The 16,203-nt window shown below is 33.1% G+C and overlaps 1 protein-coding gene across 3 annotated transcripts in view; it reads left to right on the plus strand.

Moving 5' to 3' along the window:
* LOC131875427 (putative UPF0481 protein At3g02645) overlaps positions 1 to 16,203 on the plus strand; it is a 126,412-nt gene that overhangs the window by 54,970 nt on the left and 55,239 nt on the right. For all 3 annotated transcript variants that reach the window (XM_059219670.1, XM_059219672.1, XM_059219671.1), the window contains one exon: positions 15,832 to 15,906. In XM_059219670.1, the coding sequence (XP_059075653.1) occupies positions 15,865 to 15,906 (42 nt within the window). In that variant the 5' untranslated portion in view covers positions 15,832 to 15,864. The remainder of the gene's footprint in view (positions 1 to 15,831; positions 15,907 to 16,203) is intronic.

Below are 16,203 nucleotides of genomic sequence, written 5' to 3' on the forward strand. Positions count from 1 at the left end.
ACACATTCCTGAACACATTATCTAGGTGGTTATAAACCTTAATCAAACACATTAATCAATTAAATCTAGGTGGTTATGAACCTCTTTGCATAAATAAAGATGATGTCATTTTTCCTTCATGATATTATTATACTTTTTCTATACAAAAGGTAGTACTATAATGTTGATGGGTCATTTGGCTTGTGAGTTTAAAATAAACAACATCTAGGAAATTTATTTATTCATCACAATGTCTTTAACTATCATAATATTTACATCCATCTCCTAGTAGTCCATTTCTTAGTTTTTGATTTAGGAAAATAATTTGAGACAACCAACTTAGATAAATCAAAGACCTAATTATCACTTACCAGTTCAAAATAAAATATTTTTTAATACATTATTATGATTACTTATTTACTAGGACTCAATATTTTACCATTTGTGATTTCCTATATTGATCATAAATTATTCCCTTACCAAATGACTGCATAGGTTTCTTTATCAAGAAAATAATGATCTTTATAGTATCTTAGAAAGATCATCATTTTAGTTCTACCTCTATGTTCTTACTTTTTCCTTGAAAAGTTATGGTTTAGCCAAGGCTTGAGTTGAAATAGGGCACAAGGTGTATGCAAAACTAAACAAAAGGTTAAGCCAAAATTTAATTTAGATATTCCATTTCATTTAATTTTATTATGTCATGATAAAAGACCAAGTTTAAGTGCACCCTATCTCCTATGTCTTGTCAAAACTACAAAATCTACTTTATTATAATTTATAGTATAAGTAATTTATTGTTGAAAATAGTAAGAACATAAAATCACATATTTAGCCAATAGGCTATATTTTGTGAGGAACTCCTGTCGAACATTTCTAATGGTTATCACGTCGAGACTTTTTTTTTTTATTGCCGATTTTAATTATAATTTAGAGTATAAGTAAACCATTGCTGATAATAGAAAGAAAATAAAATCACATATTTATTAGCCAATAGGCTATATTTTGGGAGGATCTCCCATCGAAATCCATAGTTCTCATGTGAGACATTTTTTTACAGTTATCACATTGGGACTTTTTCTTTTTGCTAATTTTTGTCTGCTTGTGTAATAAATAAAGTTTCCTATAGTTGATTTTCCCTTAGCCAATTGTAGAAATATGGTCTTGTATAGCTTCTAACCAATCTATTAACTAGCAATCGCACTTTGGTGTGCAATGGGTATGCCAAAAAGGTGTGAAAGGTCAATTAGGGAAAACTTTGGTGTATTTTGCATACATTTGTTCAGTGCATAAGTTAAATTGGTAGGCCATTGAGAAATTGATGTTGTTTGTGCAACCAAGGTCTAAATCAAGAAGTTATACCTTAAAATGAACTATGCATCTAGTTATAGGGATCCAAACATGAGATAAAAAAGAAAGATACAGGTAATGAGATATAGATAGAGAGGGAGAGGAAGGGATGGGAATATAGAGATAAAGGGATCAAGAGAGAGATAAAGGAGGTAATAGAGAGAAGAAGAGAGAGGGAGGAGTAATAGAGATAGAGATAGAGAGGGAGAAACAAGGTGTGTGTGTGTGAAAGTGTGAGAGATGTTGAGATAGAGATGCATAGTTGTAACAAGGAGTGTGCGAACAAGATTTAGAGAGATAAAGGATAGAGAAATAAAGAGATATAGAAAGAGGGAGTAACATAGAGAGGAGAGAGGGAGAGGTATAGATAGGGAGAGATACAGATAGAAAGGAGTGATAGAGATAGACATAGTGGGAGAGAGAGAGAGAGATGCACGAAGAGGTAAGGAGATAGAGGTAGGGGATAGAGATAGAGAGAAAAATGTGGAGATGGAGAGAGAGACACAGAAGAAGAAGGAGAAGGTAAATAGAGACATAGAGAGAGATTGAGAGATAAATTAAATGTATTATATAAATTAAAAAAAAATTCAAAACATAACTTTTCTAAAATAAATTTAAATTTTAATGATAATAATTATAAATTAAATTAAGGGGGATGATCCCACAACACAGCGGTTAGCTACGAACCTCCTACATGGGAGGTCTTGGGTTTGAGTCTACTCAAGGCCCATGTGTCCCACACACAAGTAATGGAGAGATAAGGTGATGCCTGGGCATAGAAGACAGGATGACACAAGGAGATATAAGGGTGTTCTTGGTGAACAAACATGAGGATGAGGCCCCTCAAAAATGTGGTCTCACCGGTTCGTAGCTCCAGTCAAAAGCGAATGCCACTTCGGCTATGATTGATCAAAAAATATTTATAAATTAAATTCTCTAATAACTTTTAACTATTATTTTCAATTTCATAAAAAGACATAATAAATACAAATAAATTTCAAACATAAATCTGTCTGCTAATGCATAACATAGGGTTAATCCTAGGAGGTATATGGAATATGTGGAGTGGATCAAATCGGAATAAGGATAGGTGAAGGTTAATTTGATGGTGCTTCAAAAGCGAATCCTGGATCTTCAAGGGCATGGTGTGTTTCTAGGGACTCTGATGGAAACATCATTGCCATAGATTCACATAAAATGGAGAATGGGACAAACAATGCAACAAAGGTGCAAGCGACAACATTGGCAATTGATTTGGAGAAAAGGATCAAAGTTGATCAATTGCATCTCAAAGGGGATTCTCAAATAGTAATAAACACAATTGCAAATGGGGGAACCCATGACTGGAAAATTGACAAGTGGGTCAAAATTATTCAAAGAAGATTAGAAGGTTTCAAATCTTTCACTCTTTCGCATGTGTACATAGAAGGCAATGTTTTTGTCGACTCCAAGTTGGTGGTTGAGTTGGTAGGGTGATCTTGATGCCATTGATTTGACGTTTTCTTGGTGATGTGTGGGATTGGTACAGGTCATGTTTCATTTATTTTTGGCAGCCTGAACATAGGGAAGGACGATATTTTTGAGGTGGCAGAGTGTGGGAGCTCAGACATTTATTGTCTGCATGCTTTGAGGCTTCAGGTTTGATATTGTGTTTATTTCTTCTTTGTGTGTATTTGTGTTTGCTTGGATTTGGTCTAGAAACTTCTTAGAGAAGTAGAGCATGGGTAATTTGTTTCCATGGGGGCCAACTTCAGCTTGAAAGCGAGTAAGCAACAAATAGCTTTATGGAGGAAATCACAAATGACCATTTGAATAATGTATGAACACTACATATGACCCCTTCTTTCTTATCCAGGTTAGGAAACTATTGGGGTATGAAGTTTTGTTGCCAAACATGAAGTATAGGGTAAACACATACATTTCATCCATGCTTTGTGTGTAGGGCTTGGAGTGCAGTATTTTCTAAGAGGTGAAGAGAGTAATGAATCTTTGTGTGAAACCAAAATGGAGAGTGGGATTGGATGCCCTTCTTGCATTGGTGGAGTTGGGACGAGGGTTTGTCACGACTCTCGATGATTGGGTGGTGGTTCCTAGTTACCCTCCCAATATGCATCCTTTCTTTATGTGGAAATATATGGAGCATAGAAATGCTCATAGGTGCATTTCTGTGGAGGGGTGGTAGACTATCAAATATTATGTGATTGATTGGGAGAAAGTGTTGGCATCTGGACTGTCGAGGGAGATGAGAGACTGGTCTCATCTCAAGTATAAGCTAGTAGATTATTAGAGGGATGGTCATCCACAGGGAAGAGGTAGGGGTTGAGGTGTGCGTAGTCAAGGTCTCAAGGGCGGGTGTTGGACAAGGAGATCTTGCAAAAAAAGTAATGCAGAGGTACTATGTATTGATGGGGATGGTGAACAAGCATGAAGTTTTTTCTATTGTTTGTTTTGTAAAAACTCTGTTCCTTTCCGATTAGTTTTGTTGTCCAGGTTTGTGGTAGCCTAGAGGGGTGATATTTTTTGTAATGCTTGCACGTTGGTAGGTAGGTGTGGTAGGGTTTGAACTAGTTTTTGATACTACTAGTGATGCCATCTTTTATATTTTGGACTTTTTAATTATTATTAATAAAATAAATATTTTACTGACAAAATAAAAATAGAATAAACTAAATGCAAAATAAAAATATTAATAAAAATAATAATTGGGGTAGCAATGTATATGCATCAGAATATTTATAAAATAAGTTACTCACTTAAACAAGTACTATTATCATAGTGAAAAAATATTATTGGTATGTGTACAACTATTGGGGTAGCAATGTATATGCGTCGGAATATTTTATATTAATATTTTTTCTAATCACAAATATAAAAGGTGAACACAATAAATACCTTGTTTTTTCCATGAAATGTGAGGTATTTTTCAAAGGTTTTAGTGTTCAAAGGGGTCAAAGGGGTCTTAAGTGGTCAAAGGGGTCTTAAGGGGTCATATTAGGGGTCTTCAGGGGTCTTCAGGGGTCTTAATGGGTGATAACTTGGTCTTAAGGGGTCATAGTGGTCTTAAGCCTGATCATAGGGGTCTTAAGGGTTCATAGCATGGTGTTAAGGGGTCAAAGATGTCTTAGTGGTCTTAAGGGGTCATAATGGTCTTAAGGGGTCATAACTTGGTCTTAAGGGTTCAAAGAGGTCTTAGTGGTCTCAAGGGGTCATAGTGGTCTTAAGGGGTCTTAAGGAGTATTACAATATAATGGGGCCTATTATGTGATAATAGGTCCTATTACGACATAATAGGGCCCATAATGTGGAAATAGGTCCTACTATGTCGTAATAGGACCTATGATCACATAATAGGCCCTATTATGTTGTAATAGGACCTATTATCACATAATAGGTCCTATTACAACATAATAGGGCCTATTATGTGATCATAGGTCCTATTACGACATAATAGGGCCTATAATGTGATAATAGGTCCTATTATGTTGTAATAGGACCTATTATGTGACAATAGGTCCTATTATGTGATAATAGTATCTATTATCACATAGTGGGTCTTATTAGGGGTCTTACTTGGGGTCAAAGAGGTCTTAGTGATCTTAAGCCCGGTCATAGGGGTCTTAAGGGGTCATAGTGGTCTTGAGGGTTCAAAGAGGTCTTAGTAGTCTTAAGGGGTCAAGTCAGGGTCTTAATATCATAATAGGTCGTATTACAACATAATAGGGCCTATTATGTGATACTAGGACCTATTACAACATAATAGGGCCTATTATGTGATAATAGGTCGTATTATGGCGTAATAGGACCTATTATCACATAATAGGATCTATTATGTCGTAATACGACCTATTATGTGATAATAAGTCCCATTAGGGGTCAAAGGGGTAGATTAAGAGGTCTTAGTATCATCTAGTAGGTCCTATTAGGGGTCAAAGGGGTAGATTAAGGGGTTTAAATGCATGTTCTATCCAAGTTATGTTTTGCATAATTCAACCATGGGAAATTTTTTGCAAAAGTTTTAAGTTTTCAAGAAATTTTGAATTATTCCTAATATTCAAAAGAAAAATAAATTTTAATCTAAATGATTATATACAATAATTTTTTTTTGACAAAACATGAAAAAAACTTTATATTTTACACATATATATATATAAAAACCATTTAAAACTTTAAAAAAAGGTGTACTTGGCCCTACCTTACTTGATCGAAGGTTGTCCTAGCTCCTCACCCACTCCAAGTTTTTTGGACTATGGAAATGAGGGGTTAGGAGATCGCGGGGGTATAAACGAAGGGAGGCCATGACCGAGTGGTACTCAGCTGAGCCCCCCCGTTACCTGCCCTCCACGTAGGCTCCACATGGAGCCACATGGATTAGGCCGAGTACCACTCGGTCGAGTCCTACTCGTGTGAGTGGTACTCATTTTCAGTGTCCCACTTAGCCAAATATGGGACACAGGTCCGTACTTTTACCTTCAAATGATATATTTTTATTCAACTATTCGAGATTTTTAGATTAAGTTTTTGTCAAATCTTTAAAATTCACTTTTTTGGAGACTTCACATTAGATGCATTATTTTCACAAGTTGCATGATGAGTCACGTCGTTAAACGTTAGTTGTAGATAGTTAAGTGCCAATTTTAAATTTCTAAAAAAAAACAAAGGTCTTACAATATTCAATGTGATGGCTACATGTTGATGAAGTTAGCCCTCACAACTACTAGTCCCTCTCTCTCGCAACCCCTAACAATAACAACTTTGTCGTTGCTTGGATGGTAGAATCAGCTTTGTCCTACATATATCCTTTGGTTGAATGCTAGAAGTCTATTTCAACCTTTGGAGCTGGTTTTGCAACCAAACCAAATGTGGAATGTTTCATCTAAGATCGTCAAAGGATGCCTTCCAACACCATTATGCATGCTCTCGTCCTTCTACAAAACTGGTGCTAAAAGATAGATTGAAAGGAAAAAAAATTTAAGTGTGAAATTAACAAGAAAATCTAACAAAGGTTGAAAAATATCCAGGAAAACAATTTTGATCGGAACAAAAGAAGATAAATTCAAAAAAATTGAAGAGGCAATAGGCATCCTAAGAAAGGTTCAAGGCATCCCTTCATTGGGACCCCTAAACATGACTACATCATGATCAAAATTCTCAAAAAACTTCATTCTTTAGCCTCTTGGACTGTCTTTTGCTACTTTCATATCGACTATGAAGTAAGTTACATCTATCTTCCAATCTTATACATCCATATGACATTTGTAAAACTTATTCAACATCTATTTCTTTTACCTTTTTTGAGATTAGGGATATGGTTTGTTTGTAATATTTTAATTTAAAATAATATAATATATAAATTATTATATATAACAATCCACAATTATATATTATACATTCAACATTTCTCTTTTATAAATTTGTTTACTTTAAATTATTTTTAAAATTAAACAATAGTTTTATAAAGCTTGTGCACAAATCCATATTAACATGTGAAAGCCACTATCAATAATCCTTAAAAGAATTGTTGTGTATAATTAAAAGGAAGTATTTTTATTGTTTTATTATTAGGTGTTTTAAAAAAAGAAAAAAATAGTTTGCATTTTCTTTTTTTAATTAATTTATTATTTTAATAGTAAAATTTTTATATCAATATTATTTTTAATTTAATTTTTTTTTGTATCCATTTTTATATGGTTACATTCATTACCTCTATCTTACTCATCCAGAAAAACATTCTTTGGCAAAAAACATAATAGATAATTAGCATATTTCTTTTAAGAATAATTGAAAGACTTCTATTTTTTCCAAAGAGTGATATGTAGTGATAGGGTGTCGATAGGGTCTTCTGCATGTTTTTTTTCAAGATAGGTATGTTAGATTATTTGTATTACTTTGTTTTGAAAATTTAATTATTTTTATGACTTGCAAAGGAGTTTTTACATTCTATGATTTTGTATCCTTCAAAATATTATTCAAAGTATAGTTTACTTTCGGCATAATCATTGCACCTCATTTTGGTGCAAGTGCTAGTTAAGAAATTATGTTAATTAGGTTTAAAATTATTATTTTTAGATTGATAAAAGTGAAAAATAAACTAGGTCATGTTTAAGTGGGGAAAGCATCTCTAGTTAAAAAAAATGCAAGTTTTTTTAGTATCTTTAAAATTCCAAAGGATTTTTTATACGACATTGAAGAATTACATCATACATGCTATTGTGTGAAACAATATATAAGAATTTTCAATATATTGAACATATAAATGGCTATATTTAAATTTTCTTTCTCAACATTACTTGTGTTGGCAATATGAAGGAATTGATTATGTGTTGCGTTTATGTTTGTCATTGATCTGTCAACACTAGCTTATTTGGTTGTCTACTGGGTTCCGGTAGAATGGTTTGATTGTGATGGTGATCAGGAGACCAATCTCTGGTATGTTAAGATTGGTGGAAATGGTTTGGTTTGGTCATTCATGTGGTCAAGATGTGTGTCACATTCAATTGGTTTAGGATTTGGTGATCCGGAAGCTATCATATGTTCTAGTAAGTCTTTTGGTTACCGGTAAGGGTTTTTACTAGTAGAGCTTTGTTGAAGATCTATTGATGGATTTGACAAGTGGTGTTGGTGTGGCTTCTAGAAGGTTCTTAGGATGCTGATGGTTATCATTATCATGTTTCAATTGATTGGTGGTGTTGCATTCGGCTTAGGGCAACCTATTTTAGGTTCAATGCTATTATGTGCTATTGACACCTAGGTTATGGACTAGTTTGTGTAACGTGTTGGTGGATTCTCCCAATGTTTTATTGGTTAGATTTATTGATTGGATAATGTTGTTTTGGCCTTAATCCGACTTGGGTTATCATTGGATTGCAGATTTATGTAATGGATTTATTGTATAATCTTTTAGGTGGCCGACCTAATTGTTTAGGTCTAGGGTTTGTATAAATATGATGTAAGATCTCTTTGTAGATCATGGTTATGGGATTATCTATGTGTGAATAAAGTTGTAATCATATGCAAAGGTTTTGGTCAATCATATGTGATTGAATTGTGTTTGTGTAAGAGGTTTAATACCTCTGGTATTGAGCTTAACCCGATTTGTACTCAGGCATAGGTGATGCTATTCTTGTAGTTCAATCTTCTTTCTGGATTGTAGTTTTGAAGATTTCTTATAGTTAGTGAGGCTCCTTAGTGATGAGCAGTGTGCCTTCCTGCATGTGCAGGCCCCTTTCATGTAATATTTATTCAATTGGCCAGTGGATAGATATTGTGGGTCACAAATCCTACCATGGTTTTTCCTCTTTGAGGTTTTCCATGTATAAATCTTTGTGTCATGGTGTTTATCTTTGTGGTTGCATTATTATTACTTCTTGTTATTTTCTCTCATCCATACTAGTTACTAAGTTGTTTTGATAATATGGTTAAAATTATTCATACCTGGAGAACACTGATTCACCTCCCCCCCTCTCAGTGTTCTTGGATTCCAACAATTAGTATCAAAGCCTGGTGCATCGGAATAAGTGTAATAGATTGAGGAAGATCCTAAATCTGGAATCCATGGAGATGAGTTTGAGAAAAGAACTTGAAGTAGCACTTGAAGACTTTGATGTTGAAAGATTGAAGAACATGAAGCTATAAGATGAGCTGAATTCTACAAAAGATGAGATGATATCTACAAAGGAATTCATCCTTACTCTGTAAGAGAAGTTATCATTTGCACAAGCCAAAAGGAAAGAACTTTGTGATCAATTACAAAATCAGGATGATGAAGAGAAGAATGCTCTAAGGGAACTATGCCAAAATTTGAGTAAGGAAAATGGTGTCATAAAGAATGAAATGCAAGCCCTAACCATGAGGATGTCCAAGGAGATTGAAGACCAGAAGAAGAATGAAGAAAATTTGCCAAATCTTCGAAAAACATATCTAAAGAATGTATTAGGTTGGCACATTAGAATGATATGTTGATAATTGAATTAGTAAAATCTCAAAACAATGAGCAAGAGTTGGAAAGAATGATGACAGTCCTAAGAAGTGATCTGGATACTACAAATGAGTCCAAAGACAAGTTCAAGGTCAATTCTGCAAAGCTTGATGAATTATTGAAGAATCAAAGGCACAATGGAGACACTAGAGGTCTCGGATTTGAGCATGGAGAAAGCTTAGGTACTACAAATCAGGATGATGCTTCCAATCAAAAGAATAATCAAAAGAATCCACCAATCAACCAGAATCAGAGGTCACTGGGAAGACAACCCAATGCACATAAATTTAATGGTAGATGCTTTGTTTGTAATAAGTTTGGTCACATGGAAAGTCAATGCAAAAATAGAGTCAATCAGAACAACAATTCATTTATCAGTCAATGTTTCAATTGCAATGAGTATGGTCATAAGACAACAGATTGTAGAATGAATGTAAAATTTCATGCATGTGGAAAGTTTGGATGTATGGCTAATCAATGAAGATCAAGGAATGGTCAAAATTGCAATAAGGAGATTCAAAAGAACAATGTCACTTGCTATGCATGCAACAAGATAGGGCACATTGCTAAATTCTGCAGAAGCAAGAATGTATTCGCAAGCAATTTTAGATCAAATGACAAAGGCAAGCAGAAGGTTGATGAAATTTGAGAAGCTCATGCAAAGAAGTGGGTTATGAAGTCTAAAGAACTGGTAGAAGCAAATACCCTGGTTACTCAATCGACAAAGCAAAATGTTCTTACATTGGTAGGAAACTCATCCGATGACTAAGGTAGATGCCTTAGGGGGAGGCAAATTGATGACAGATATTGCATTAACCTTGGTAGTGGTCTGAAAGCCTATTTCAGACATTGGAGAAGTCAGTTTGAAGGTTAACCAATGAAGATTTGTTGGATCTTGGATCCGGTTTGGTTTACCGATGTGATGAGGGGATATTTATTGGTTATTCAACTAAAAGAAAAGCATATAGATGGTATAACAAAATATTGTAGAGAATTGTGGAGAGCACTAATGTCAAGGTGGATGAATAGTATAGAGGTCAAATTAGAACTTATGACAGAAAACTAGAAGTAGAAATGATCATAATTGATCCGGTAATGCCTGTATCGGAACAAAATGTTGAACTGGTTACCCCAACAATATCAGAAAATTCAACAGTAACTGAAGATCAGATCAGAGAAACAGAAAGTCAAAAGACTCCCAGGTATGTAAGGTTGAATCATTTAGAAGATTAGATCATTGGAGACAAGAGCAAAGGAGTGATGACAAGAATAAGGTTGGCAGTTGAAGAAGTATGCTTAATTTCTCAAATTGAATCGCCATCAGTAGTTGAGGCATGTAAGGATGAATGTTGGATGAAAGCTGTGGATGACAAATTGGATCAAATAGAAAAGAACAACACATGGACTTTAGTTCTTCGACCTAAAAATAAGAATGTTATTGGAACTAAATGGGTTTTTAGGAATAAATTGAATGAAGATGGACAAGTTGTGAGAAACAAGGCTAGATTGGTCTACAAAGGATATTCTCAAAACGAAGGAATTGATTATGATGAAATTTTTTCTTTGGTAGCAAGGATTGAAGCTATGAGATTATTTCTAGCTTATGTTGCCCATAAGAACTACAAGGTTTATCAGATGGATGTGAAAAGGATTTTCAGATATTTACAAGGAACAACTGAGTATGGTTTATGGTATCCTAAGGACGATGACTTTACACTATGTGCATATATAGATGTAGATTGGGCTAGAGATATAGATGACTGGAAAGGCACATTTGGTGGAGCTTTCTTTCTTGGAAAGGAACTTGTTCATGGATCAGTAAGAAATAGTCATGTGCTTCTTTATCTACCATTGAAGTTGAGTATGTTGTTGTTGCTACTAACTATACACAAATTCTATGGATGAAGCAAATGTTGAAAGACATAAGGATAGAATGTGATGAACTAGTAGTTATTCACTGTGATAACTCTGTTGCTATTGACATATCAAAGAATCTGGTATTTCATTAAAAAAAAAAGCACATATCAATCAAGTATAACTTTTTGAAGGAAAAGGTAGAAGCAAAGGAAGTCAGATTGGTTTATGTGAATACTAAAGAGAAAATTGCAGGCATCTTCACTAAAGCTTTTCCTAGTGAATCATTTGAGTACTTTAGAGACAGATTGGGGGTCTCTACCCCTCTGGTAGAGACTTAAGTGATGTAGATTGGCATCAAACCAGTATGCATTATCAGAGACATTATTCATTCTGGATTGATGAGATGGTGCTACTACTCAGGGGGAGTAGTCAACTATGTGGTTAAGAGGATCTATGGTTTTTCTTTGATGTTTATGTCAGATTTTTGACATTGATGTCAAAGGGGGAGAGATATACATGTGAAAAATAGAGAAAAATAGAGATATCAGTCAAAGGGGGAGAAACAAAATTTCAGATTGGTTGTATCCCACTAGAGGAGTTTGGTTTAGGTTTATGGATGGTTAATTGATACAAAGATAATTGGTTCAAAGCTTTATTGATATATCATTTGTGGGAGATTGTTGGGTGTCTTCCATTGGGGGAGACTTGGTTGGCATTTCTTGGCACTTGGATGTTTTTCACATCTAGCGTTGCCATCAATTCCATAGGGGGAGATTGTTGGCAGTATGAAGGAATTGATTATGTGTTGCATTGATGTTTTTCATTGATGTCAATACTAGCTTATTTGGTTGTCTACCGTGTTCTGGCAGAATGATTGGATTGTGATGGTGGTCAAGAGACCAATCTTCGGTATGTTCAGATTGGTGGAAATGGTTTAGTTCAGTCATTCAAGTGGTTCAGATGTGTGTCACATTCAGTTGGTTCAAGCTTTGGAGATTCAGAAGCTATCATATGTTCTAGTAAGCCTTTTGGTTACCGGTAAGGGTTTTTACCGGTAGAGATTTGTTGAAGATATTTTGATGGATTTGGTAAGTGGTGTTGTTGCAGCTTCTAGAAGGTTCTCAGGATGCTGATGGTTATCATGTTTATGTTCTATTTGATTGGTGGTGTTGCATTTGGCTTTTGGCGACCTATTTTAGGTCCGGTGCTATTCTATGTTATTGACACCTAGGTTATGGACTGGTTTGTGTAACATGTTGGTGGATGCTCCCAATGTGTTACCGGTTGGATTTATTAATTAGATAATGTTGTTTCTACTTCAGGCCGACTTGGGTTATCATTGGATTGCAGATTTATGTAGTAGATTTATTATATTATCTTTTAGGTGGCCAACCTAATTGTTTAGGTCTAGGGTTTGTATAAATATGATGTAAGATCTTTGTAGATCATGGTTATGGGATTATCTATGTGCAAATAAAGTTGTAATCATATGCAAAGATTTTTGTCGATCATAGGTGATTGAATTGGGTTTGTGTAAGAGGTTTAAGACCTTCGTTATTGAACTTAACCCGAACTGTACTCAGGTATAGGAGGTGCTATTCTTGCAATTCAATCTTCTTTCCGGATTATAGTTTGAAGATTTCTTATAGTCAGTGAGGCTCCTTAGTGATGAGTAGTGCGCTCTAGGCAATGTGCCTTCCTGCATGTGCAGGCGCCTTTCATGTAATATTTATTCAACTGGTCGGTGGATAGATATTGTGGGTCACAAATCCCACCGTGGTTTTTCCTCTTTGAGGTTTTCCATGTATAAATCTCCGTGTTACAGTGTTTATCTTTGTGGTTGCATTATTATTACTTCTTTATATTTTCTCTTATGCATACAGGTTACTAAGTTGTTTGCTAATAAGGTTAAAATTAATCATAGCGGGAGAACACTGATTCACCCTCCACCCCCCCTCTCAGTGTCCTGGGATTCCAACAACTTGATATCTTTATAGAGAGAAATTGAATGAGTGTAAATAACTAGGGATTAAAGGAGGTGCATATGTTCTTTATGAATATTATCAAAGTTGGTGATTCCTATAGCCATCAAATTTAAAGAAAGAATCAATTTGCAGAACTAGTTGCCCATTTTTAAAAAGAAACAAACAATTAACCAAATGGTAAGGAGACTTTCAAGTTTAAATAAATGATAAGTTATAATTATGAAGTAATTTTTCAAAAAGAAGTTATTAATATAGTATGTTAGTATATGAGGCTAGATGACATGTAATAATCTTTGCATAGTTGTACCTACAAGAAATATACCTATAGAACTATTGTAGCTTGTAGATGAAACATAATAACCTCTACTAAAGCTAAATGAACATCTTTGTCTAAGAAAACCTTATAGAAGAATTAAAGATATGTGTAATTATTTTTTTGGTTCTTCCAAATATAGCTCAATCATATTAATATTTTTCTTCATGCTACAATATTGCTCATCAAATAATGAATAATACTGTATGAATACAAGTGCACCATATTAATGATGCATAAAAATTCATTGACTATGGGCTTAAGGTTTCTTACTAGTAGAGCCATTAATCTAGAAGGACCTATCTATGGAATTGGTTTCTAATTATCTCAAAGTAAAACAAATTAAATGACATGATATTTGTCAATTGACTTGTCAATTCAAAGTCAATGAAAGATTACAAAAATAAAGAAACTTTTCAAAGGTTAAAAGTAATATTTAGTATATTTTAAATAGGTTAGAAAAATGTGAGGGTGGACTTGGTAGTATGAGTAGTGTAAAGAGGGATTCATAATAGTGAATGTATAAATAGATTCCTATATTATTGTTAAATATATATTTGTATTATTCTTAAATAATATGTGATAGTGTTGATTGGATGTATTTGATTTCCTCATTTAACCTCTCTAAGGAAAGGTCTTATTGGTATATTGTAATTTATGAATACAACATATTTGTCACTTCAAGCTATAAAGGGGGATATTGCGTAAGTTTACCAAAATGATAAGTTCAAAAAGAGGATAAGTTTCACATAGTTTTTAAATAGACAAAAATATTTTCCTTTTTTTTTGTAATAATATCTAATAAGTGGATATATTAGATAAAATGACCATATTCCAACTTGATTAACTATATATCGCCCCATGATTTTTTAGATTGGTGAACTATATAACACTTGACTACCCTCAATTAAACTAACATAAAGCCGTAGTTCTAGACAATGTGGCTCACTAACATATTGCATTAGTGTACATATCTTCTCAAACCTATATAGATTCTGGTATATCTACCAATCTCAAATTGAATATGCCCAAATATATTCATAGCTTAAGTTTATCTAAGTAATTTATAGTTAGGGTTTGTTTAGTCGTTAGGCTCTCTAATATAATTTTTTTATTTATAAAAGGTGAATATGCCCAAAATTTTAATTCTCTAACAAGAAAGTATTCCATCATCTCATAAATACCAATAACATATCCTAGGCATGAAGGGAATAAATCCCCTGAGTTAATCACTTACTAGTCCACCAAATATTTTAGATGAATACTAGTTTCCTAAGACCAAATGATTCTTTTCATGTTTTTAAATGCTTGGCAAAAGGTTTCTTGCAAAGACCAGTACAACAAGGACTAAATGATAAAGAAAGTTCTGTATAGCTCATAAATTTACCATTTTTAACCACCAAGAATTCATGAGTGAAAAGTAAGAGTATGGAATTCTCAATTGTAGTGACATACTAAAGTTTTTTCTTTTATTGAAAATGAAATTGGGAATCAGTTTGATATCACGTGTTAAGAAATTACATTTAAAATATCATTAGAAATCCTTTTTAACTAATAAGAAACATGCCAAATAAAATATGTTTTTGGAAAAAAAAAGCATGACTTTATTCATGAATTTAAAGAATTTATTGATAGTCTTTATGATTTGACACTGTTCTTAAGAACAATGTTCTAATTCATGATATCACTTGAAGAAAATATTTTCTTAATATAACATGTAAACATCGCATAAAAAAAACTTATGATGTTACACTTTACAAGGTATGTTGGGCATGGCTATAGTAAAAATAATAAGTTAAGACACGCATTATAACTTATTCAAATAATATTAAATTAAAAAACCTTTCTTGAATATTTTTCGTCAAATATATATTTTTAATTTTTATATATTATTTTATTTTAAATAAAATGCATTTATGACTCCTTTACTTAATTAAAAACATAAACATAAATAATTCAATAAAAAGTATTGAATAAATAAGTTAGAAGACATTAATTACATTATATGTTTAAATGATAAATTCAAAATATACTAAGACAAAATTATGTAATCTAAAAGATGATTTATTAAATTGTTTATTATTTTAAATAAGTCTTCAATCTTAAACATTAATACTAAATATGGTTCAATTTCCATCTAAATATGTCAGGATTTTTAAATTAAATATTGAAACCTAAAAAACTATTTTGGACGAGAACTATTTAAGTCGGTGGAATCATTCGGTACATTCATGAGTCATTTTTCAAAAAAAAAAATGTTGTATTGTTCCCATTGAATTTTGTTTGTCTTTGATAGGATATAATTAACTTGAAACTTATAGGTGTGTCCTTTTATTTCTCTCACTAACAAATGGTTGTCATGTTTACTGTAGATAATTAGTGAAAGAAACCACGTAAAAGGTGAAATGCAAGCAAACATGGTTTCAACCGAATCACCTATTAACCAGGTAAAGCGAAAAATTTATACTCTGATAGTTTATTTAAAACTTTATAATAACAAAGGAGAAAAAATATTATCTATAGTACCGGTAAGTTGAAAATAGTTTTAAAAATATGTTGGAAATGGTCAACATAAATGTGATATTATTGACAAGAAATATTCCTAATCTAGATAGTAAAACTAGAAACAACCATGAAAAAAATTTGATTCCAATGAATAATCATATCTGTTAGGACTTATGTTCTTAGGCTCGTGTCTGATTCTTATTCAATGGGCATTAACTATCCTTAAACCCAAGATACTT

This window comes from Cryptomeria japonica, chromosome 4 (assembly GCF_030272615.1).
Source record: "Cryptomeria japonica chromosome 4, Sugi_1.0, whole genome shotgun sequence".
In the NCBI taxonomy this organism is placed as follows: Eukaryota; Viridiplantae; Streptophyta; class Pinopsida; order Cupressales; family Cupressaceae; genus Cryptomeria; species Cryptomeria japonica.